The 27,014-nt window shown below is 35.5% G+C and overlaps 1 protein-coding gene across 6 annotated transcripts in view; it reads right to left on the bottom strand.

The window, feature by feature from the left end:
• Positions 1 to 21: 21 nt before the first annotated feature.
• KLHL5 (kelch like family member 5) overlaps positions 22 to 27,014 on the bottom strand; it is a 60,510-nt gene continuing 33,517 nt past the window's right edge. For all 6 annotated transcript variants that reach the window (XM_030493375.1, XM_030493373.1, XM_030493374.1 and 3 more), the window contains 9 exons: positions 20,103 to 20,239; positions 19,467 to 19,663; positions 11,659 to 11,871; positions 7,729 to 7,915; positions 6,678 to 6,902; positions 6,203 to 6,365; positions 3,825 to 4,037; positions 3,065 to 3,236; positions 22 to 1,569 (listed from right to left, as the gene is read on the bottom strand). In XM_030493375.1, the coding sequence (XP_030349235.1) occupies positions 1,513 to 1,569; positions 3,065 to 3,236; positions 3,825 to 4,037; positions 6,203 to 6,365; positions 6,678 to 6,902; positions 7,729 to 7,915; positions 11,659 to 11,871; positions 19,467 to 19,663; positions 20,103 to 20,239 (1,564 nt within the window). In that variant the 3' untranslated portion in view covers positions 22 to 1,512. The remainder of the gene's footprint in view (positions 1,570 to 3,064; positions 3,237 to 3,824; positions 4,038 to 6,202; positions 6,366 to 6,677; positions 6,903 to 7,728; positions 7,916 to 11,658; positions 11,872 to 19,466; positions 19,664 to 20,102; positions 20,240 to 27,014) is intronic.

Here is a 27,014-nt window from a genome sequence, read left to right as displayed (position 1 = left end):
AACAGGCACACGGAGAGGCGCTGACCCAACAAGGGCGCAGTTAAGTTCAGCTGTATTCATTTGCGAACAGTGCAGGTTTCAACACAAAGTTTCACGGCTTAGTAATTTCTTTTAAAACAATAAATAGTTCACCGAGAGCGTTAACACATTTAAAATTACAAATGTACAAAGACTTTGGGTATCGGACGCTTCAAACTTCCGGAAAACATTCAACGAGCTCACGTCTTCCCCTTTGTCACACGTATTAACCTACTGCTTCGGAAACGTAAGGAACAAGGCACAGAAAAGCAAATACAAAAAGACTTTCTGAGAACATTCAGACCGTTCAAAGCAATTCTGTGTAACAGCATAGGGCTCAACAAAGGCAAATTATAAAATATCTGAAAAAAACCAAAAAATAGATAACTGTTAAATAAGGTAACTGATTTGATACAACCCTGCGAGGCACATACAGCTCTCCTGTAAGATGCTGAACATGCTCAAACAGTGGCAGGTGAGCACCTTGCAGGATCGGGCCCTTTACATTTTAAAGTAACCTTACTGGAAAGATAGACAATTGTTTAATCTTACAAAACTATACTTCTCAAATTAGTGCAAAGCCTCATGTAAAAATGTAATTAGTCTGGATGTAATGGAATGCTTCAAAAATCCCAAAGTGCAAATATTAAATTGGTTAACTTCGAATCACACTTCAGAATCCTTCCAATAACTCATGCTTATAGATTTTTCCTTAAAAATAGCAAAGTAAATATAAGAATCAAAGTAAAGAAAAAGTATGATCTTCTGCATCTCATGTAAAAACTTTGAAAATCAAAGTACACTGCATGGCAAAAATTTTTTGGCAGAAATTATTAAATAGCAGATTTCTGTTAGCATAATAAAACAATATTTAAAATAAGGCTTTGGTTAAATAAAAAGTTTGCTAAACTAGGAATGATTATAAAAGTGCAAAAGATTCACCAAATACATAACTTCATCTCCAAGGCAGGCATTATGCCTGACATTTATAATGGTTTGCATTGGTTTGTCAGCCTGCATTGTAAGCGCTCACACACCTACAGCCAAACATAGCCAAAACATACATGGTCCAATCCTGTAACTTCTTCCACCCAGAAATAGACTCGATTGTATCAGTGGAAGTGTATCTGTTTCGAGCATCATTCCTCTGCATGTTTGGGGATCCACGCCCTGGATCTGTAACATTTGATTATTATAGTGAGGTCACTAACGAGTTTACTCGTTTCTCAGCACTTCCTAAACATAAGTCTTCTGCTGGCAACTGTCTGGTTGCAGCTGATTTTCTTACAAATAGAATCCTTGTAACATATGGGTAACAAAAATGATTTTTTAAAAAGTGCTTAATATTGGTCTGTAAGAACAACATGTACATGTTAGCTTGAGACCAAACATTTTGCTGTGGTAGATATCCTGCACCTTGTGTTTGTTTATTGGTGCACTGGTGGTTTGCAGGAGAACATCTATGGAGGAGAATGTCACCTTCACAGAGAAAATTTACAGTTTTACGGTCACAACACATGCTCCAGCTCTTCCTAAGCACAATGGTGCAACCTGAAAGCAAAAACAAACAAACAAAAAAATCCATGCGATAAATGCAGTCAGCTTTACTTTTTTCCTCTAAACCTGACAGTATTTAGTTAATACTTAAAATAACAGTTGTATAGCTGCAGCAGAGCGACAATATCACCCATGCTCTGTTAATGTGACTTAAAAAAACCATAGCAAATTGGTCCAAAACTTGGATAGAAACCCACAGAAAAGGTGAAGATATTTTCTGTGATAGGGTGAAGCGCTTTGAAAGCAATAGAAAATTCCAAGAATATCGAACAATTATTATTGATAATTTCGATTACTTGGTATTACAGGAAAAAGAATCCTTTGTTATGGTACAAACTGGACACCTGAGTTACAGTCTGACAACTGAGCAATGGCTGGCAAAACTGCATTTTTCTCTCAATCAGAAAACACCAAACATGACAGGGGCAGCCTCTCCTTTGTGCTTGAGTATTTTATAAAATCCTGTTAGGAGTTCTTGAAATCAGATTAATTTTTCTCAGTCTCTCTTCTTTTGTAAACAGAAGTTATTTCTGGTAGGACCCTCGTCTGCTGAGATCCTGTTGGACTTGGAAAGTCCAGCAAGCCACCTTAGCTTCCCCTTTTAAACTTCATAGTATTGGGGGTGCGTGTGTGAATAGCACACAAAGTACTACAGATATTATCATGAAGACAAAAAAGGGTGTTTATGCTAACTCCCCTATTTCTTTTTTGGTGTCTAATACTATTCTAGATGAGCTTGGACATTCATCCTGGCCTGCAACTGAATTGCAGAAGAGCCTTGGTCTCCCATAGATTCTGTGCTGTATCTGCCAGCCTTCTGTGGATGTAAATGCTTTAGGGTATATCTCAAATGGCAGTAGATGGCAAAGGACAGCCTGCCCAGGATGTCCACGTGTGTGCTCTTCCCACAGACCTGCACATTCCTCAAACTACAAAAAAGTAACCAAGCTTCAAATTGATCGTAATGGTTTCTGATCATGAATTGAAGATTATTTTTTTTGAGCTGGACAAAGACAAATGGGAAAAGGCTTCCTGAAAGTTGCACACATTGTACATGACATTCACATCTGGAAGGGATTATTTATGAAAAGATGACCAAAAGCTTGAAGAAATTGATAAACTTGCTGAGAGACACATTAGAGCTAAAACTAATCTACATTTATAATTCATCTTCAGAATACGAAATCATGTAAATAGAACCTTTTAAGACAGTTTGGGGAACATGTCAATACATTTTATTAACAGTAGCTGAAATTGTCAAAGAAAATAGCTATACTCTTGCCAAATAAAGAAGAGCAGTTTATTAGAAGTTGGCAACTGTCTGTTCAAGATAAACAATCTTGGGATAGTAGACAAAATAAAAAAGACTTAAACCAGACTAGTTAAGAAAATGCTTCTTAGATAGGAGTATTTGAATTCTCCTTGTAAAAAGAGGTACACATGAAGTAACAAGATAAACAGCGGTGTATGGTCTGATCAGAAACTATACCTGTGTCCATTCATTTGTCTGGGGATCATAAGACTCCACTGTATTAAGGTATGTTTGACCATCGTATCCTCCAACAGCATACAACTTGTCACCAAGGAGACATACTCCCACTGCATCTCTGCTAATGCTCATAGAGGCCACAGCAGTCCACGTATCTGTTTTCGGATCATACCTAAAAGATAGATTGTGTTATGCTCTAAAACTGTTGCCAAAATTTAATAGAAAAAAACCACTGGAATTGATGCTCTTGAGGTAGTAGGAAGCAGGTATTAGGACAGCACAGATTTGGGTGTTAATTTCAAAAGACTTTTTCCCCAAATACTCTCTTTGAAAATGTTTCTTTAGTCATCTGGTAACACAGTCAGTCCTAGCTAGGTATATACTTGCTGCTGCTTTCCATATAGTAATACATATATACACGTACAACTGCTCTTACTATATTTCTTATTGTATGTCTAAATGTACCACTCCAGAAACAGCTCTGCTGCTACACTGTAGTAGAGCAAGTGCTTGCTCTACGTGATTAACTACTACATGTGAAAGCACAGGCTGTTGAAATTGATTGTGGTACTAAACCAAATTACTTGCCATTTGAATCATATTATGGCTACACAGTATGTTTTTATATGTAATTTCCTCTGCTCATGCTAAAAATAACACAGCTATTTTATGTGGTTTCTACTTACAGCTCTTCCCATAAATACTCTGTAAATTAGCACTATTAGAATTATAGCAGAATACACCTTCATCAGGATATTACCTTTCTACGCAGTCTGACAGCCTAGATGTTAAGTTTGACGCTGGGGCATCATGACCACCTATTGCATACAAAAACCCATTCCAGGTGGTTACACCTACACCGCCTCTTCTTTTTGACATCTGAGCACAGAGGGTCCATTTGTTTGTATGAGGATCAAAACATTCTACTGACTTAAGACAAGAACTCCCATCTCGACCACCAACTGCATAAAGCCTACAAAATAATAATAATAAAAAAAGTAAGTAAATATTGTCTGAAAAGATGAAGTTTCCAGTCATGTGTGAAGGACTTTCAAGTCTGTTAAAAAGGGAATTAACTTTCAATAGAATGTTCTGTTGCAAAAACTCAGGTAAGATTTTACTCTAATCTCTTCATATTATCAGGATCAATACATAATAACAATAATTTACAGAAAACTGGTATCTCTAACACAGCATTTATGTTCCAGCCTATGCATATAGTTACATTTTCAAAATTAATTATGTGACTTGACAGACAAAGGCCCATTTCTAGCATGGTCAGAGGGACAAAGCCAGTAGTGGACCTGTGCATGCAACAACTCTGCTCTGCCTTATCTTAGGCATTCAAGTATTTTTCTAGACCTGGGCTTTAGCTTACGACAGCGCTACTTGAAGTCCCTCACACCCACTAGGTGGCCCGGTTTGCTCAGATCTAACAAAAAGGCTTCTAACACTCGGTATTAACAAAAGTTTTCAACCTTTTTGAAAGGCTAGAAGGAAAAGATTGACTTTAGGAGCACTCCATCATTGATCAATCTTTAATTAAATAATCAAACTTTATAAGGAGTTCATGCACAGAGTTTATGAGCAATCTGTGCTTAGAAGCAGAAATGTTAAGCAGTATTATTTAGAAAGGTAGGAACATGGAAGCCCTTCTAAAACAGAAGCAATGCTTCAGAAGTAAACTTCAGTTTGAGAGATCACCTGAAATATTAATGAAACCTTTTCATACTGTATGGCACATTATAGTATTGTTAAATAATCAAATAAACATTAGGTACTGCAGATGATGATAGTGTGATCAATCTACAACAGTTTTTATGAAGCACTATTCAAGATGTCCTCAGTTTGGGAAACACTGTTGTTTGGGTTTTTAAGTATACTTTGATCAACAAATGTAAATACAAACATCTTGTAAATATGGTTGACCTAGTAGTTCTTAGTAATAATTTTAATACCCTTTAAAAACAAAGACATTTCCATGGAAGTTCCCATGTTTAATAACACAACTTGTTCAAGGTAAGGAATGTACTGAAGGACACAGAAAAATCCTGTTGCAGTTCCAGGAAGTTCACGACTAAAAATCAATCCTTTATACAACCATAGCATTTAAATGAAGCTCCCCACCTTATCTCTCCCCAAAATATAACAGCGTTTTGATCACTTATGCACTTCTAATAGCTTGATTCAAATACCACTTGTACTTTGGGACGCTATAGAGCAATTACACTTAGTCCAAAGGAAGACAGTGAAAATCACTCCAGGAATCATGGCCTACAAATAAAGACTGAAGGAGCTGGAGTTATTCAGTCCTGATGACAGAACACTGAGGGAACCTATGTCTTTACATACAAAAAGCTGCTGCAAATAGGAAAGAAAAGATGCATTTTCCATGTTCACTTTGGATAGTACAAACAATGAAAATAAATTTCAGCAAAAGGTTTTTAAGACTTGACAGGAGAAGAACTTCACACATCTATTAACAGTTAAGCAGATTGCTTGTGGAAGTTATGGCAACTTTATCAGTGGAGGTTAACAACAAAATCGCTGTGGCTATGAGTGTTTTAGATATAATTGATTCAGCTTTGGGCTAGCAGAATGGATTAGGGAACTCTGCTGCAACTCTGTGGCTGCAACTCTGACTGCAACACAAAATGACCTAGTTGTCTGAATATGCTTTGTATTAGGAATTAGGCATATTTTCACTGAAAAACAGCTGTAGAAATTTCAGATACCACTCCAGATTAGATTCATTCTGCCAAAGCTTACTGTTCTGAGTTAATGCAATACAACAATAGTAGTCCTCCATGATTTTACAGTAATTTTGGAGATTGATTATTCCAGCTATCACACTAAGAGGAAATCACTGGAGTCTCAGTGAAAGAGAAGAACCATTTGCTCCTTTCTGTATTAAGACATTAACTACTTATTAGCCCATAGAGATGGTGTATCATAAACAATACTGAGGGGCACTGTGATGCTGTGGGGAAGATTGCTTGACCCAATACAGTATCTTTTCTGTGAATGAAGAAACTTGGTTCTTTAATGCTATCAAGACAAATTATTAATAGTCATTTAGGATGGTTCTGTAATTACATTAAAATAATGAGGTAGAAGATCAAAGTTGCCTTCACATACTTTCCATTTAATATTGCTACACCAACAGTGCTCCTTGGAGTTGACATACTAGCTACAAAGTTCCACTGACGAGCCTGTGGATCCCATCTTTCCACTGTATTCAGGTAGCTCCAGCCATCATGTCCTCCTACAGCATACATGGGACCTTCCAACACAGCTACTCCTAAAAAAAAAAAACAACAACCAAACCAGATACAAAACACCAATCGCTTCTGGATAAGCGGAAAAAGAGCATGTTTTCCTGGTGAGAGTCCAGTGTGCACCACAAAATATTTAGAAACAAACAAAAAGAAATTTCCTTTTAGTAGCCAAAGCTGGACATAATCTGAAGGAGAAATGATGTTCAATAAGCAGCTGGCATTAAAATGAGCTTCTGCTCCCCCCTAAATTTAATTTCTGAGTGTTTTTTTTACCAATCTTAAAACAGATAACCTTTTAGAAATAGGCATTTAGCCTCTACAAGAACTTTACATACCAAGACCATGACGATGAGTGGACATAGGTGGCATTACACTCCAAGTTTTTGTTCTAGGGTTGTAGCACTCCACAGTATTCAATGTTTTCAGGCCATCTCTGCCACCAACAACATACAGTTTATCATCTAAGACAGCAACTCCAAACTGTAGTCTTCGTCCATTCATGTTTGCAACAGGAGTCCACATGTTGGTACGAAGTTCATACTTTTCAATGCTTGTAGCTCCTGAATGACAACATATGCAAGTTATTAAAAAGGTCTGAATTATCAGGATAGCTTTTATTTCAGCAATATGCTGTTCCCACAAGACACCATGACGTCCTGCAGCATGTTCTTAAATCTAGGTATGCATATAGTCTTTTCTGACTTCCTCAGGAATTAACTGCACCATTATAAAGGAGGACTTTCTCAGTGCTTTTCAAGACAAAAAGCAGGATTTATAAGTGCTTTGCAGAATCAAGCCTTTAGAAATACAAATAAAAAAATCTGAAGCTATGTGACATCTACTAAAAGTGTTAACTTTACAAGAAGTGGAAGAAAACACTTTCTCTGCCAGAAAAAAAAACAATTTTCTAACCTGCCAGATTCCTTCTAGCTGTCATTAAACAGTATGAAAGTGTGTATAAAAAAGAAAATCCAAGTAGCTGTGACAGAACCATTTAACAATTGGCAAAAAGCATTTTTTCTTTATTTTTTTTTTTTTAATGCATGTGCAGGTCACCTTTGTGCCCTGTCATTTTCTTCCTTTTCCAAATTACTTCTCACTTGAGTAAATAAAGATTAGTTTCCACTCAATTCAACATTCCACTACTCAAATCAAGCATTCCCTTCATGATTCCAATCAATCATAATTCTAGCTTCCAGAATGTTTACAGGATTGTCAAAGCTGCATAGGTTTTTATAACCTAATAAGCAGTGCACATTTAAGATGTTTCATGTGCTACACTAATGAATCTTTGAATTCGAGAATTAACATGTAGTAAAAGTATCTATCGAACATTTATTTTAAAAAGAACCAAAACAGCTCATGAACTATTTTACAAGCAAATACCTTTTGTTGCATCCATTCCTCCAACTGCAAACAACACACCCACTGTAGATTTTCTAGGTTTGGTGCGAGGACTTTGCAACATAGGTCGTCTCTCTGGCAACAGATGGTACTTCATTGCTTCCATAATGAGTTTTTGACATTCAATGTCATCCCTAAAGAGCGCATTATTTTCCATATCTGCCAGAAACTGTGAAAAAGAAAGAAAATTAAACAAGCTGTGTCACTGTAAACAACATTAAGAATAAAAACAAGATTATAAGAAAATATTTTATCAAAATACTTCCACTGCCTGATTTTAAATCCATGTGTTTTCAAAATGCTCACATAAAAAAAAAAAAAAAAGACTAGGGTAAAGATAAACTTGCAGTAAACAAAACATTCCCATTTTAAGCTAAGCTGTTAAGCACGAAAAAGGAAGACCACCTGATCTTAATGGATGATTTAAGCTTAATGGTCCAAAGAGAGACAAAAAATCTCCTTGTGTTCCAGTGCCGCTATAGGTATGTTTAGAAAATGGAATCAGGCTCCACATATGCAAGTCAGTTTAACCTCACACTTTTACTCCAGAATCCATCTAATCCAGAGGTCCATAAAAGCCACTTCAGGCACAGGTTACATATTTTAATTTTTATTCTATTCCTCACTCTGATAGTGACCCAGATCACAGTACATTAATTAGTACAAATTTTTGTTGAAAATTTTAGCATGGTCAAGGATGTGAGCAAATTTGACAACTGTTACATTTTAACTCTGACAAAATTAAATAAAGAGTACTAATAAAAGTTATTAAGTTTAAAGATTCTGGAATCTTTTGTACTCCATGTTTGTCAGGCTGCAGGAAGAATATATTAGTAGGTTGAGTGTCCCAACTGTACTTATTAGAAGTCTAGACAACTGGCATTTTTTTGAGCTGCGAGATATAGCCTTAGTAACAGAGAAAAAAAAAAAGCAAGTGTCCCACTGGGACCTGGGACAGTTGTCAGAACAATGAGGAAAAGGCAGATTCCTTTGAACTGCCATCACAAAATCCAAGCAGTTTGTGAACATTAGAAATATGTAATCCACAAACCAGGGTAAGATGTCATTGTTGAGCTGTTGACAGCCAACCGGTAACAGGTACACAATATCTGTGAACTAAAGGGACTCATTACCAAATAGTTGTGCATAATATGCTGTGCGTATCCCTGGCTTAAAGCTGCCTGAGAATTGCAAGGTGGCAAATATGACATCCATGGTTCCAGAAGAGATACAGATAAGTACAGACTGCTAAGCCTGAACATCTCTATAACAGAAACTCTGATAGAAACCATAATTAACATACACAGAGAATAAACAAAACTTTCAAAGCTCTTCACCAGCAACTCTTGAGAAAACTGAGCCTTTTGAATGTTTCTCTAATTGGCTGATGTTCTGATTCTATTTAAAATACCAAAAAATTAGACTGTTCTCATGTAAATTGGCAGAGGGAACTTGATTTTCATTCCTTACTTTCAGTACTTCCCGTTGTTTCTTCTCTTGACCCAAAGCACCACTAAGCACTTATATTACTTCAGAGGGACACCTTGTGATTATAAAATAGTAAACTAAAAGTTGTCTTTTAACGGTCAGCATGCAATGCTATAGAAGTGCACATGGTTTGAAAAAAATAACAAAACCAAACCCAAATCTTACTGTATTTATTACTGTTCTAAATTGGATGTTGTCATAGTTGCACACATGAAAATTAAGGCTTGTACACAACATGACCAAATCAGACCTCCAGTATATTTTTCTGATAGACAAGAAACATTTAATATTTAAAGCAATGCTATGTGTGTATATGAGTTTTGCAACCAACATTTTCTCTGGTTTCTAACTCCTCCAACCTATGAAGAAGTTTTCTCATAGTACACAGTCTCAATCTCTGAAAACAACTTCATCTTATTTAAAAAGAAATGCAATCTAAGGTTGTTTTGGTACCCCCCAAAAAAGCCTGTAGACTCTTTAAACCTACTCCATTACAATTTTCTGAAGAATATTCTTCAAAGAACTCGGAATGGGCTTACTTAAATGAAAGCCAATTTTTCATAAGTTTTACTACTTACATAGCTCCTTGTCTAAAAGCATTTCTAACTAAGCAGTTACAAATGATGTATTAGCATGAAATTATAGTAATTGGAAACTGGATGAAGCGAAAGGTAGTGCAGATACTTAAGTACTAAGAAATTATGTCTAAAAGGAAGCTGAACTATCTTGTAACTCAGAAATTGCTTAATCATCTTTTTCACTAATTTATCACAGATGGAATAATTACCAGCTGACAGCTTAAGAAGCTGCCAAACATTCATCCTTAGCCTTTATAAGAGCAAAGACACTTACAAATACTTAGGACACTGCTTGCATTAACCAAAGAGATAAGAGAATGCTATGGACAAAGAGATGCATAAACCCACAACCAATAAAACTAACAATTCATTATGATTTTTTGCTTCCAGTGCTACAGTTTCACAGTATTTCCCAAAGATTTTACGTTTTAAAGTGTATGAATCTAATATTCTTTGCATCTCTGCTTGCAACATTATTGATTTCTCTAAGTTGTTCAATTTTCTAATTTAATTTCTTTCAAATAGCTTTAACCCTTCAACCATAAAATTGGAAAACTTTTCATTATGTTACATTTGCTGTCAGATTGCCTAAGATCATGTGATCATGAAGCAAAACATAATTCTGAAAATGTTGAGACTGTTTTGGGCACTTCAATTTACTCAATGGATGAACTATTGCCATATTAAAACCACAGCTTTTATGCCTTAATTTTTTAAAGTAATAAAAAGGCTACATAAAAATATTATTAGAAATATAAGTACATATTTGGGAAGACATGAAGAATTAAAGATAAAATAAATGAAATATGATACTGCTTTTGTGTTTCATTCTCATTTTTTCCTAATCAGTTACTGAGTGGGCATGATTTGATTTCAGTACATATTTCTGGGATAAATTCTGTACTTTCAGTTTCTAAAGATGTTTCAATTACAGTCAACTGAGTAAAAGGAATTCAGCAGTAGTTACTTAGTTATCAATTAATTAAATGCTCAACAAAAGAATGATTTCCTCCAGGTCAGCTGGCTTAGACTGTATCATGTTTCTAGAAGAAATGAATTATAAAGCCAAGGTCACAACTGAGAAAATCCTGCCATTGCATATACAATAATCAGTATTGAAATGTTAATACTAAAATGCTTGCTAGTGAATCTTACTACCCATCAAGAGGATACCATGTTAGAGGTAATATACAGCATGTTGTGTATGTGATTTATCACTATGAATTAATCAAATTCAGGTTTTTTTGTGTTAATAAGTTTTATTTATTATTCAGATTCCATAAAAAAAATCCTGTTTTCTTAATTTAATAGAGAATTCTAACTAAACAAACTGAAATCTGCAAAGCAAAATCCTTGGACACTACAGTAGGTGTTAAATGTTACTAGTGAAGGTCCAGCAAGGAAGGTTAGCACAACAGAAGAAAGAGGGAAAGAGGAGGGGGGGAATATTCCTAAATCTCAAGGATAGCTATAATTATACGAAGAAAACCTAATGACCCAAGCTGTGCAAGTTCCGTAAAGAAATTTAAAAAGGACACACCTTCTAGTGACAAAAATATCCTTGATAATCATTTTTCTAGGCAACAGAAGTGATTTTTTCCTAGCAGCTCCACCCGTTCTTGTGTCCTGACTGACCTCGGGTTAGGATCAGAATATCCTGCACTTCACAGACAGACACAAACTATCATGTCTATACAACACGCTAAATTCTTATATGCAGCTCTAAGAATCCAAAGCATTAAGAATCTTGAAGTGTTTATGATTTGTCACTATCAATATATCGATGCTGTAGACATTATGCCCGCTGTAATCATGGTATAAACTAGAAAGGAATTGAACAATTTACTTGTGGAGCAAGCAGAGGCAGTCTAATGTAAGCCAGGAGTTTGCTGAGATCTTTCCTTCTCTGTTCCAAATCATGTCGAACCCACGTAAGTAGTGCATTCAGTATGGTTTCTTCATTAGGAATATTCATGTCATCGCTTGCTAAAAGCTTTGCAATTTCAGTGGCTGGCAATAATAGAAACTCCTGGTTTCTAATTACTTCCATGAAGTTTTCCTGAAAAAGAGAAGTATTTTTAAGAGATGTGACATCCTACTTTGAAGATGTTTTATTGAATTCTTCCACTGCTTTCCCTCCCTTCATGCCATCTCTCAATTGTGCCAGTAAATACCTCTTGAAGAACTGACCTGGGAGAATAAAAACAGTAAAATAAAAATGTCCTAAGTTATGTTGACCCCGATCATTTCCGCAACTCTATTATTCAGTCCCACAGATGTATGTGCTAAAACAGCTGAGGGGAAAGTATATGGCCAGAAATGAGCAATGGGTTGTGGGAGTTATTACTACCTCAGCACTGCGAATCGAAGGAATACTTTCTGAAGTTATTTTCTTTTTATTAAAAAAAAAAAAAGAGGAAAAAGATGCACTTTGTTTCTGTTGATACATAGTACATAGAATACAAGCAAAGAGCACAACATCCTACAACTACTGAGCTCAACTGTTTTCGTTACAGATAGGTTAAACTATGGCCTTAAGTCTTCACAGGAAATAAATAAGACAATTTTATTGTTGACTTAAAAGAGTGAAATAAAAGAATCCATTTTGTAGGTTTTATACAGCTGATCTGATTGAGGAGCAAAACATACAAAGAAACCACAATATTGTACACACCTTGCTTTATTAACAATATTTACTTTGATAAGATTCAATTTTCTAACATTCATCCTGTCATTTTCAGCAACAAATCCTTACTTCAAAATAGGAAAGTGACAATATGTATCACTTCCAACACTGATATCCTCTTACTTCCTAACAATAGAACTTGCAGAATATTCTGTAAAGATTCTCACGAACTTAGGCAGAAAGAGCAGAAAAGTGTGTAGAAACACAATGAGCACTATGGACTTACAGTAAGAAACCCAAATGTAACAGAAAATGGTGAGATCAGGTCTGTCCTCTTTCCTCATACACTTATACTAGGCAGCAAAGGAAAGAAAAGACAGTCTATGAACCGCAGCATGTTCTTTTACTTTGGTAACTCAAAACCCAGTTAACCTTGTACTCCAAACTGAGAGTAACTTCATGACAATACAACAGTATTACAATCAATTTAGTAACACACTGCTGATTGCTAGCTAGCTCACCAAGGGAATGCTGGGTTTGCTTTGCCATCGCACATACCTCCAAAACACCTGGAGGATAAACTGCGTTAGATCCACAGACAGGGAAGTCTAACCAGGCCTAATGTCAACATCAGCCTTATTTAGTATCTTGTTAAACAATTTACAAAGGAAGAATTGCACACTAATGGAAAAAACTCTGGATTAGAAGCACATATATGTTGAAAGAAAATAGGATTTTTAGGTCAAAACAACAGGGAGAAACTTGGGACCAGAAGCAGGACCTGCACTGCAAAACAGGTATGAATTTAGCATACAAAATGGCAAGAAAAACATACAATACAGTTTGGCATTATGCATGCAAAAGACATCATGACAACAAAGTGAAAAAGGTAACACTTCTTCCTTTTTGTTGCTTAGTCTAATCATTTCAAAGCTATACCTCAGTACTACAAAAACAACTAATTAAAGAATGCTGAGCAAAGAGGAAAAAACTAGTAAGGAGTAAACCAGTCCACCTTACATGAAAGCCACACATACATAACATGGCTACAAGATTTCTTGGGAAAGATCAAAGTGAGCCTAATCCATTGGTAACTCTGGAGTTGAAATTAGGAAAAAGAATGGAAAGTGTTATCTGTGCACAAACTGTGTTCCTGGATAGAATTTGGAAAGGGAAATTTTACATTTAGTATCTGAAAAGCTTTCCTACTAGAGAGATCTAATGGGCTACACAAAAGTAGAGATTCCAAGTGAAAACTGTAGTAGATTAGAAGGGAGATAGAATCGTCTTTTCCTCTTTAATTCATTTAACATTCTGTATTACAAAATGAAAGTCAAGAAAATGAGCAAATACAGGAACTGAAACCAGTAAAAGGACTGTACCAGTATTCAGTAGCGCTACACATGCTCCGTAATTTATTTTAATCCTTGGGAGTAAAACTGAAGCTGAAAAAATGATCAAAATAATTTCCAGAGTCTAAACATGCAGTTCACAGAAATTCAGATGCCACCGAGTTCACTTTTTCCACTCCTGGTTTTTTGCCGATTCTCTGTCCTAGAGAGCATGCAGCTGGAGCTGTGTTTTTAGTTTTGCTGAATAAACAGGCAGTGAGTACTGACAGAGAGAAAAGCCAACACTTACTACCTTAAACTTTCCATATTGTCTATCCAGATGACAGGAAGGGGAAGGGGAAAGCACCTGCATGGAAAGTTTTCTTTGTCTCTGAAGCCAATGACAAGGTGATCTTGAGTAAGTCAGTCAGGGATCCTCTTTGGAAAGCTTTTTTCCAACTGGATTGCATCACTTCAACAGCTGTTGTGTATAAAAAGGCTCATTTTCCTTCTTGTTGCTTGCAGACAATTGCTTTCTGATGGGAACAACTTCAACTTCCTCTTGCTCCCATTCTATTTTTAAAGCAGACTCTCCTTTTGAGCATAGTATCAAAGCATTCCACTGGGAATACAGCCACTCTTTGGCCTATGTCTGGATTTTTTTATAATCAGAATCTGACAATTCCTCTTCCTCTAAACACAGAAATTCTGAAGACAGAAAGGAGGAGCCAGTGTATCTCCTAGCATTCTGAACCTCCTCATTAGCCTTTTCTTTCCTTCTTCTTATGGGAACTCTCTGTGGAAGAATAGGATATTTCAGAGAACAAATGGTCTGCAGTTTCAGTCCCTCGCTTTCTGGTCCTGAAAGTAAAAAAAGTTTCCCACCCCCCAAAATTAGCTCCTCAAAGCGCTTGGAAACTTTATCAAATGAGTAGCCTGAGGCTCATGTATTAGCTAGAACAGGGACACACAGTCCCAGTGCTCAGTGCTGTGCATTGCTCATTAAAGTCCCCTTTCATCAACTGCAAAGCCAATAATAGTGATATTCTTAACCACAGGTTTGCCTTGGACTTGATATAAAGAAAAATATTAGGAGCACTAGATAAGGCATTACGATGCTTATTTCTAAGTGGCACCTAATTCCCATAGTGGGATTCAGTGAGGTGGGATCCCTCTACGCTGTGTAAAAAGGATTAGAAGCCCAGAGAGCATCGGAACACCTATAGGCTGAGGATGGTACACTGAAGTGGCCCAATAGGCAGCTGTAACCAGAGGGCTGTTTGAACCAGGGCAGCTAAAAAGCAAGAGGTGCTTGACTCACAGGATCTGAATGAGAACAAACAGTGAATGTAATTTTGTCTACTGGCTGTTTCAGTCAGCTGGTCAACAGGTATGAACTCACTGAGTTCTCTGACCTCCTGGTAAACTATTAATAGACAAATGTCAGACAGCAGCTACTTTACTTTTAGTCACTTTTGACTGCTGTGTTAAGCGATATACCAACCTAATGCTTTCAATGTGCCCAAGGTTTGTCTAGAGTACAACTATTGTAGCTTGACTCCTTTCTGCACAGTTTCTGGATTCCAAAACAGGCTGGGCAGCACGCAGAAACCTATTTAGTCTTGCCAAGGCAGTACTGGTCTATTGTGCTAGACAGAACTTAAGAAACTTGAAAAACAGAAGTATCTTGCGTCTTCATAGGTAAAAAGAAGGCAATGAGTATTTTCCAAGTCAGATGATTACTGAGCAGGATAGTTTGGACTGCATTTCAGTGGAAGAATATAAAAACCTTGTTTTTGGCACTAACACAACCCTTGGCTCTGGCCCTTTGTGGACAACAAAATACTGACATTTCTCCCCTTTCCATGTTCTTCCCTCATCTTCCCCTCCCACCCCGAACAAACTGGTTTGGCTGTTGCAAGAAAAAACAACAAATTATCCCTCTTTGATTCCTCCTCCCAAATCATAAACTCCATATTGCAATGTTTGATACCCAACTTGTAGCCTTACAGGAGAAAGCAAGTCTAAAGGTTTATACTTTAAAGGCTGGACTTGATGATTTTAAAGGTCTTTTCCAACCTAATTGATTCTATGATTTGATGGTCTATTCTGCAAAATTCCTAGCTTCTATGCTTGACCTCAATCTGTTACTCTATCCTCTAAGTTTTTGTCATAAACAGGCATTGGCTGTGCTCAGAAATCATGCAAACTCCAAAATTAGGTTTATCTGAATCTTGTAACATCATCTCTGCTCATGTACTTCTGAAGAATTCTGATGAAAATCAAAATAGCTTTCACTCTGCTTTAAGCATGGAAAGCTGAGTAACAAAGATCACAAAGCTATCCACATTAGGATTGACTCAGGCACTGTCACATATAATGTTTAGAATGTCTGCTTTTTTGGTTATTAATTAAGACACTTAAAATCTGGCTACTGAAGAAACTACATAAGAACACCTCACTATTCACCATAGATATTTCATGTTCTGGAAATAACACAAGCTAGCTTTTACTCATCTGAAACTATTAACTTCCCTTTAGTTTACTTTTTTTGTGGAAGAGGAGCTATTGGTTTTCATTCAAGGTACACTATCAACTGTTTCAAGCAAGCAAGATGACAAAAGGGCTGTTTCTTTTGACTTTGTGAAGACAGCAAAAAAATGCACAGAAGGCATTTTGAGCAAAAAGGCATTATGAATTAAAGAGAATAGATACATTATTGGCCAGCCTAATAAAATTCCTAAATTTATCATTGTATGACCCCAATACTATATACACACTACAGCAGAACAGGTTAACCTTTGCACAACAGATATCTTTACCCAGATACATCTCATGTCTGTCAACTGTATTTTAAAATCCTGATGCATAAAAATCAGAGTTGCCCTTTATACAGTGTTAAATCCACTACCATTCACTTCAGTTGATTTCATGTTTCACTTAATAAATCCTGAGGATTTTTCAAGTTTTAGTTTGCAATGTCAAAAATTTACCTGTTTTGATGATAACTTTAAAAATTATTCTCCTCTGAAAAAACAACTTACCATCAACTGTCAACACAGCAGTAATGCAACACTTGAGTCCTTTTAGCATTACAAAGATCTGTATCTTTGTATCTGTATGAAGTGTAGCATTCAAATCTTTCTTATAATTTTTTTAATCACACTGTATTATGCAATTAAAATAATGCCATAAGATCATGATAATGCTTTCCAATGACACTAATTAACATTATTCAGACCGAGCAGGTCTATTAACAGAGGTAGGCCTACTTGGATAACCCTCTGATCGGTCTTTCAGTTGGAATCAAATCCTCTTTTCATCTGAATTTCTAGTCTTCGTGTAAAGAACTATCTTAAAGAGGTAGGTATGACGACGATCAAACTCTAGCATGGGTCAAACCCCCTGAAAACTGAGAAGTTATTTTAATTGCAGAAAAACAGTTATACAGCAATCTGATTGTTTTCCATTGAAGGAAAAGAAAAACTCATAGAAAATAATGCATATAAATTAAAATCTAAGTATTTTATATTATTCATTACCTTCTATTTCAAGTGCTTTAAAAGAACCAAAATTATATGGAAAAGACAGAAATATATACTGTAGTCGGTATAATCCCCCATTGTTCTATGCTGCCCACTGCAGCATAAAAATAATTCATTGTTTTAGCAACCAGAATTTCCAGGTACTACAGGTGTGCTTAAGTCTTATGCTCTAAGACTTCGTAATGAAAAGTACATCAAGTGGCTGGCACTTACTACTGTTGAACTTCCCCCCCCCCCCCCCCCCCCAAACAGCTTTAAAACAAATGAAATTACTTGGGGATTTATTTTAATTGAAGATTCAATTGGACTACACATTTCTATGCAGTTTCCATAGCAACATTCATTTCAAACTAAAGAAGCTGCTTCTCTATTACTCATTATTACTAAAATTCAATTTCGTCTCTCTGTTGGAACTAAACAACATTAAGAGAGGCCTTGGGAAGAACCCATCTAGCACAACTAATTAGTTTTGGAAATGGCTTTTTAAAATCCACCTAATTTAAATTTCAACCATGTTGAAGCCTGAAAAGCAACAACTTTGCCACTGAAGTGAACAACGGACAAAAGGCATACAACTGTTTTCCTGTGGTCTGAGCAACAGAAAAGATAGGTGCTGTAAAAGAACGGCTTTTAGAAAGCTCTCAGCCCCTTTCTGCCACAAGTCATGAATTGCCAATGTAAATATTAAGACTATAATCCCTAACATTCATCTTCAAAGATGCATTAGTCTAACATTTACCACCATTCTGATCTTGGTAGTCCACTTATAAGGGACATGATAATAGCACAAACCAAAATATATGCTTATTCTTATAAAGAACAAATGGATCAGACTCTTTTTGCATATGTTTTGTATTGCTGTCTTGCTTAACATTATTTCTAATATGCCTTCAAAGGCATAAGCCACATTTATCTTTACTGTTTCATCTGACTGTGTACCCAATTGCAGTCTCCTCATTTTTGTTTGAGCAATAATGAAGATCAAGAATAGAAACATGTAAGTTACAATCTGCACTCTCTTTATTGACCTGTTTTGGTGAATTTCAGTGTGTACAAGATTTTAAATACAGAGATCCACTCACTGAGGAAGAACATTGTATTATGTATATAGAAAAGAAAAAAAAAAGTGCTATTTTAAACTGTTGTACATACTAAACTAAGTCATTTTAAGCCCAGAAGAAATAATTTAAAAAGTTTTTAAACCAGCAAAAACTAAGGCAGCAAGAGGAAAAGCCACAGATTTCTAAAACCAATTACCACAGAAATTACAGTTCTTGGATCTAAGCCAATATCTTAATGGCAGTGCGATGCCACACCACACAAGCAAATTAAGTACTATCTTCATTCCCACATCCCTTATGCAGTATCTATATGTCTTCATTCAGGTCCCAAGAGCTTACATAGGAAAAATTTCATCAAGAGGAGAGAAAAATGCCTTGCAAAACTGCAGAGACCAAATGAACTGACTTGCCTCAGAGATAATTCTCCTGCCTTATTCTACTGATAACATTACTAAAATATGCTCATGAAAAGGAAAAAAAAAGAACATTTTGCATTAAAATAAAATTATAACTATTAAGATGAAGAAGTTTAAGGTGGCAGGTCAGTCTTTCTATAAATTAATTCTAAAATGATCATTGGCAAATTTGTATTTAGTCACCTAGCCTAAAATTAAATTGTTTGATGCCATCCTGACATCCCATTACTAATAAATTAAGGATAATGCAGAATCTATATTGATGAATATAGTATAACTTGGAACCTGGCTACTCCAGCTCATTACAAAACAAGAATTCTACAGTTTCATTTAGTAATGTGTTATTTTGCACTAGATGATGGCAGCTTGCCCATTGTTAAGTTTGTAGGTTTTGACTGACAGAAGTAAGAACAAGCTTTTGAATGATTTTATTAAATGCGTATCACATGATCCCATTGCTGTTACAGAGAACCATTAATGCTTGCCTATCTCCTTCCAACTCTAAACCAGCAACTTCATAGTTATTTTATCATTTCTCATCATGGGAAATATGTGCATTATTTCTTGGAAGATGATCAAGGCTTCCTGGGGAAAAAACATTAGTATTTTATTCAGGCAAACATTCTGTATTTTCCTTACTAAATAATGTGGATGATACTTTAAATAACAACATACCATAGTGTAATTGTGAGCCACCTTGTGCAAGTCAGTGCAACCCTGTGCATCAGCAAAAGATCGGATTCCAAGGCAATTGGACGGATGAAGCTGCTTCATTAGGAATTTGCAACATGCTTCTACAACCTGAGAGAGCTGAAGAAGGCAAGCTGTAGACAACAGGCACTCAATGTTATCTTCTTTTAATTCAAGGCGACCTAGTAACATTAGGAAGATCACATTAGCTTCCTCTTTTTTGTTGAATTCTCTAAAACTCAGAGGCAACAGAATTATTAACAGATTATATGATAGAATATAAGGCTTAGCAAACGTCACCCTCAGCAATAGATAACCAGCTTTTCAAAATTAGTACTTTTGATGATGAAACGAAAGGGAATCCCAGTAAGATTCCTTTTTTGTCAATCAGGATACATTTAAGATACTCACATAATTTTTAAACTAACTGAATATAGTATTAGCAGAGAAACTATATCCTACCAGGCTGCCTCAGGTAACAGCAATGATGATTTCTTTATTTTTAAGACATTAAATAATGTGAATAATAATTTCTAAAGAGTGGTTGAAATCTAGTAATGGAATAGAATTGTCCTCCTGTGAGCATTAATTAGATGAAATTCCCATTTTCATTCTAATTACCTGTATATGCATATTGAACCAGAGCCCACAATGCATTTGGCTCCACACCTTCCATCTTGATTTCTTCCTGTCTTGCTTCCCTTACATCATTAGTGAACATTGCCGCAAAATAGTCCGAAACAGAGGAGAGAACCAATCTGAGTACATTGTGCAGGAGAAAAGGGAGACAAAGAGAAAAACAAACAAACAAACAAAAAACTTAGTCAACTGATGTTTCTTAATTTATGATTCATTACTTTGCCCTTTGAAGAAACACTGTATTGAGAAAAACATTTTAAAATTGGCAAACTGCTCCATGCTCTAGTTTCCCTCTAGGAATAATGAAGTACATTCTACATTTGCTGCTGAAGTAAATGAATTACCCTTTCAAAGCTCAAAGACTTTTAATAGCCAACACAGAAACAACCCACAAAACACATGTGAATTGGAAACAGAATATAAATATACATTATGGAAATAAAAAAAAAAAAAAAAGAAAGTTGAATTCCATTTATATTACGTCAGTTATTTTTTTTTAAACATGAAAGAATGACTTACTAGTCCTTTTCAAAGTGCTTTAAACTGCTTTTACACATGCATTCGTTTACTAATACTGTAACAGAACTAGGCACAGTAAACATGGAGATGGTACAGAGTAATCTTCTGTGGGTATGCATTTAGCCTTTTGCTAATAATTGAGTATTTCAAGATACTGAGTAAGCAAACCTGTTGGTGCACAAGAGACATTTCTTTAGATATCTGAAAGTAAAACACTAAGTACATATAATAATGCCACTCCTCAAAACGTGCAAGAATTTTGATGCCTTGTACTAAGGTGAAAGAGAAAGGAAATCAATGTGGGGCAGGAATATTCAACCCACAGTTCCATTATATGAAACCTACCATAACTATTCATGAGGTCTGCTGGTCTCTTCCCTAAGAGAGTTCCAGAAGAGCAACAGAAGTTGGATCAACTTTTGCGCTGCAGGAGTTCGCTGTTGCCTTGCTCACAGGGGATTCTCAAATATAAATGTACTTGCGTATGTACTAAGCTATGCAAACAGCAAGTCCAAGAATCAAGCCTACTGCAAATCCCCTACAGAGTAAATCTGCATACATTCAATGAATCTAATACTTCACAAAATGTCAGTTTATTCTGTGCTGAATCATTATGTTGGCTTGTTAAGATGACAGAGGTCAGGAACCACCAAACAAATTAATTGAAATGGTGAGCCGAGTGCTTAGGAGTAAGTCTAACTGTGCATTAGTGGGGAGGATTTGCTTGTACATACACAGAGTAACGAACTACAAAAACCTGTCTCTTAGTTAATTAGCTGCAAAGTAATAAATAATGAAATAATTTCAACTATTTTTTTCTTGCTGATTGTCTGACCATTGACCATTTGGTCAGGCCTACAGTAGGGTAATCCTTTTTTTCTAGTTGCTGCGGCAACAAAGTTGGGTTAAAAGCATATGGGGAAAGGATTAATTTTACTTTAACATCTTACATGATTGAAGTTTTGTAATGAGAAATAAAGTTCTGTTCTTTTAAAGAACATACTGTTCTTGAAATACGAGATTTATTTTGTAGCTGGCTTACTCAGAAATATTAGAACATTCTGCCAATGTAGCACCCAGGCAACACTTCCAGGCATTTTAACCTCAGGTTTAATGACACCTGCAGTTGCATGAAAATGCTACCTCCCAGAGATCTGTACAACTTTAGTGAAAATAGAGAGTACATTCATGTCATTATCAAGGGAGAGTTTCTGCAACTGCTTTTGGTGCTAGAGTAAGATGACAAGATCAGATTTGCATGTACAAAATAGGGGTTTTCTCAGTGGTAGGGCAAGTGTGTAGATGGACAGATACAAATAACCCAAATATCTCTGCAGGTCCAGTTCAGAATTTGTTTTTAAAAAACCAAAACAAACAACTTCAAATCAGTATTGCCAGAGGTCAAGATCCTAACTTCTATGCAGAGCTTGAAAAAGAAAGGTCTCTGTGATGGGAAACAGAACCTAAAACCTAATCTTACCACAGTGGGGGTTTTTTGTTGTTGTTTTGTTGTGTTGTTGTGTTGTGGTTTTTTCTTTCCCCAACAGTACAACTGGTTCAGGTAGCTGCACTATTATTTAGAAAATTGCTGGACTGTACATATCTTAGCAACAACTGTTGAAGAAATGCCAATAACCTGAGGCTTCAAACACCTTTTACCAACTGTTTGATATCAGCAAATGTCTCCTTGTAATTTCCAGTCTTGAAGTCTTCCAAAAGAAGTGATTAGAAGTTTAAAATGCAAACCATTTTCTATTTTTGCAAGCTTGTGTTTGGATTCGTGAGAAGGAATACATGCTACACAGTGATAACTGCTTTCCAGGGTGATTCACATATGCTGAAACAGGGTGTGCAGCCCAGGAGTAGACTGATGCAAGTAATATACCAAAGCATAAATTATAATGAAAACGATTTTGTAATAATTTCAGCCAAGAAGCATGTTCACAATGAAAAGCCCTAGAACAGGTATCCACACTTTTCTCTTAATTCAACTAATTTAGAAAAGAGTTCTTTTGAAGAAAGAAAGGAGATTAAAAGATACTGTGACAATGTATCAAGGTGACAGAATTAGCATAAAAGAAAACAAAGGCAGACTTTCAGCCAACTGGCCTTTTCTTATCCCATGTTTTTCCCTCTAGTCAATAAAAACCAATTACTACTTTACTCATGACACTTGACATTCACTTGTTCATTAATCTTTTAATCTCATAGCTAGTAACTGATTTTTCTTTCAACCTTTTTTTGGATTGTTTGAAATTAAACTGCATTCCTACATACAGATTATACAATGTGAAGCAGCTAATACCCTCATGTAACTGAAGAATCCAGGGAAGACTTTCCCATCCATATTTGACCTTTTTGCTAAAAAAAGCTCTGAAAGAGCTAAATGAGAAGTATGATTTTTCAAAAGAAAATCTGTGCAATGACTGTAAAAACTACACTTATATTCACAATCTCCTCATTAAATAGAGCCATCATGGCTCTGTTAGTAGCCATGTATCTTAGCCATGTTAGTAGTTAGTATCTTTTAACAAAGATAATCTCTGTTATTTATTCATCACTAAAATTAACATATTCCTCCATATTAAGAGTTCACCAGGAACTCCTGATGCTACAAAATACTGCTTTTCCTCAGTTTAGAAACTGAAGCAAGCTATGGGTTTTGTATTCAGTCTTTTTTTCCTCCCCCAAGAGTGATATTTCTTCCATAACTGGCCCAAACTAAAATGCCTTTGAAATCCATATACATTGACATTAGAGAAGACTCTCAACAGTAAAAAAAAAAGAAAAAAAAAGAAAAAGAAAAAAAAAGAAAAAGAAAAAAAAGAAAAAGAAAAAAAAAGAAAAAGAAAAAAAAAGAAAAAGAAAAAAAAGAAAAAGAAAAAAAAAGAAAAAGAAAAAAGAAAAAGAAAAAAGAAAAAGAAAAAAAAAGAAAAAGAAAAAAAGAAAAAGAAAAAAAAGAAAAAGAAAAAAAGAAAAAAAGAAAAAGAAAAAAAAGAAAAAAAAGAAAAAAAGAAAAAGAAGAAAAAAAAGAAAAAAAAGAAAAAAAAAAGAAAAAAAAAAGAAAAAGCCTTAATGCACTTGAAAATAGTTACCCTTACTCTCCTTCTTGCCTAATTACCAGCTACTGCCAAATACTCAATTCTGCATAGATAAGATTACAAGAACTTGGCTACTGAATTACATGCAGTAGGTTGGCTGCTCTTTTTCAGTGCACAGGAAAAATGTAGAGAAAAAAGAACAAATGAATACCAGATTTTTTCACCTGGGAGACCATAAGATGCCTGAACAATTGGTTTCTCTGGAAAAAGACTCAACAGCTGTGGGCTAAACACTGACAAAATCTGGGTATGTCAGTATGTGCCCCTGTTCTTCCAGGAGGTTCCAAGGCTGCTGACGTCTTTAATTTCTGTAGTTTGTACTGATGCAAAAATAGAAAGACCCACCATAACAGCTTAACTTATTTTGAAGTTTCCTACTGAAAGCCAGTAAAATACATAAGCGGGGTGGCACGCCTGAATTATATTGTACTTCTTGTTGGAACTGCCACAAGCTGCATCATCTAGACAGCTTTCTAGGTCTTCAAAGCAATTATTACGTAAAATGATGATAGCTGTCAAACTGGCAATTTACAGATTTAGTATCTCCCAACCCCATTCACCTGACAGAATGAAGTGAAGCTTCTTAATATCTTAAAGATAAAAGGGACACTTCCTAGGCAACATCTTGTTTGTGGCTGTGTAACAGCTGAAAATAGTCCTAGGGAACTCATTAATAGCATTTGCTGAAGATGTAAGGTGATGCTGAATAGTTTATGCATCCTAGTATGAAGCACCTCATACACTGGTGGCTTCACCTAGTTTCTATTCTTGATAACAAAGCATGTTAGTAATAAAAAGAATATATGACAGTGGTACTATCCCATACTACTAATGTATCTCTGTTTATTCAAATTACATTTGTTTAAAAGCAAGCAATACCTAAAAATACATGCAGTATGTTTATGTTATAATGATTTCCAATTACACTCTTCCAGGGAAATCAAATCTTTCAAAATTCATTTGCTGTTTCTAACACTGAAATGATGATTATAATAAACCCTTTGTAAATTTTTTAAAAACAACCACACTGTTAGCAGCAATAGCACCTTTCTTAACATAAAGCAATCATAAAACTGCTTTTTTATATACTTTGACTTTTTAGGAAGACACTTTGTGTTAAGCTTTTATAAACTTGTAGCTAAAACAAACAAAAAATGTTGCAGGGAAGGATTTACAAACTGAAAGAAAGGAAGTATTATTAAAACATATGGAAAAGAAGTAAGAGGATAAATAAGCCTCAAGATAAAAAAAGTCTGCAAATCAGGATTTGTACTCTTCCAGACAAGCTTTCTAACCCCTAGAAAACATAAGCTTCCATTTGTCTTCTTTCCTTCAGTCCCATAGCTTTTATACTTCCATCTTTCAGTGTCAACAAGAAAGAAAATGTCTCTGCACAGATTTTCGGATTGCTGGTTAAAGGATACAGAGCAGGCTTTAAATCCCCTCTGGCCAAGAATTTACACAGACCTCCCTTTTCTTACGTGAACGTTCTCATAAGCAGGTTACAAAATAAACTTTTGTTATGGATACAGCAGTTAGCTGAATGTAGTAAATAGGAATGTAATGACTTAGACATCCGTATTTGCGGTGAACGCAGAAAATATCAGGTTCAAAACAGAAAATCTGAAAACTCCTCTCTATAGGTAAGCATGATTAATAACAATGAAAAATGTTCCTTCTTACCAATTCTATGTGACCTCATATTAAGAAAACCCATTTTATCTTTAAGGAAAAAAAAGGAAATTAAAAAAAAGCTGTCCAATATAAATTACCTTTCTATATTCTTACACATCTTAGAACACCAAGCCATTAAGCTAATATCTATTTAATACATCTTTCATTGTTTATTATATTTTAAGATAAAATAAATAGTAGTGTTCTGCAATACACTGACTGCTCCAGCCTGCAGTCAATACTGAAGAAGTCAGAACTTGGATGTAGGCAATAAAAAAAAAATCCTACAGATTTTTTTCTTATAACATCAGCTACAAATACCTAAAGCCATTCTTCTTACTGAATTTCTATAAAATTCTGAACCAAATTTAAGATTTTCATCTTTATCTTTCTCACTATGGAAAAGTTTAATTTTCAGTGAGGTACTTTGGACATACTGAGATGAAGACTGTAGTTATTGCTATGTTTCTCTGTGAAAACAAAACAGTGAAAGAACTTGCTGTGCGAAAGGCAAAGCTTATTTCTAAGTTTCTCCAACATTATGAAGTGAACTAAGGACAATCATAAGCCTCCCACCTCCTGCTACAAGCACAAGGTGTGCTTCTTCGGCCTTTACTTTCATGCATATTTAAAACATAAAATACCAACTAGAGCAAGATGTTTTTCCTTCTGAGAAGACCAGAGCAAACAACAGGTGGTAGCGTATGCCTAAGCATTACAGAAATAGATACAACCACAGAAACTGGAGGAGCAAAGACAGTTCTCTAAGTAAACAAGAATCAGGTATGAACCACATTAAAGAACTTTTTAGCATGTAGTCTTTCAGTTTATCTAATTAAAAAAAAAAAAAAAAATCTTCCAGTTCTCGCAAGACATTTGCAGCTGTCCTCTGCACCCTTTCTGCGCTTTTTAACTATTACATAAACCATACTCCAGAACTGTATGCTGCAAAGGTGCTCCTTCAGCCACATAAAGTAGTAAAATTATTTCCTTATTTATTTCATAATAAATTGATAATATGAATTAATAATATAATTATATTCTTTTCCTTATCACTGTTTTTCATGTTTACAGCACTCCAAAGCTCTTTGATTTCTAAATTACTTCAACGGGTGCAAATCCACAGGGGTGTGTGCATTCCCTGTCTTTGTATGATTCACTTTCCACAGGAACAATGAAGTTTTGCAACTAATTTGAACAAACTGAAGACCAATCTTAAGCAACTGTGTAGCCACAGGGAAAAACAAATGATCTTGCTCACCCTATTGTCTCTCCAAAAAGGATTCATCATCATCCACAACTATGCGGCTCTAAGTGTTTACAAAGGAATTCAGGCCAGGGGTTGGGGAGAGAGCAGGACCATCCATTTTAGCAGAAACTGCAGTAAGATTTGCTTAAATCAACTTGGAAAAATCAGGGATAGTCTCAATGGTTTAAAAATGAAGTTTTATAAAATGAAGTCTTTGAGAGCAATACCAAGTTACAGTATAACTGCCTCCATGCTCAAGTCAGTTCCCACCCGCATGTATTATCAATCCCTCAGTTGTATCAGCACAATAGTGTGGATGATATCTGAATAAAAGCAGTGATCTGGCTTTTT

The sequence above is a fragment of the Strigops habroptila genome, chromosome 7 (genome assembly GCF_004027225.2).
Source record: "Strigops habroptila isolate Jane chromosome 7, bStrHab1.2.pri, whole genome shotgun sequence".
NCBI classification, from domain to species: domain Eukaryota; kingdom Metazoa; phylum Chordata; class Aves; order Psittaciformes; family Psittacidae; genus Strigops; species Strigops habroptila.
The sequence above is the reverse complement of the archived record's forward strand: the minus strand, read 5'-3'. Positions and strand labels throughout refer to the sequence as shown.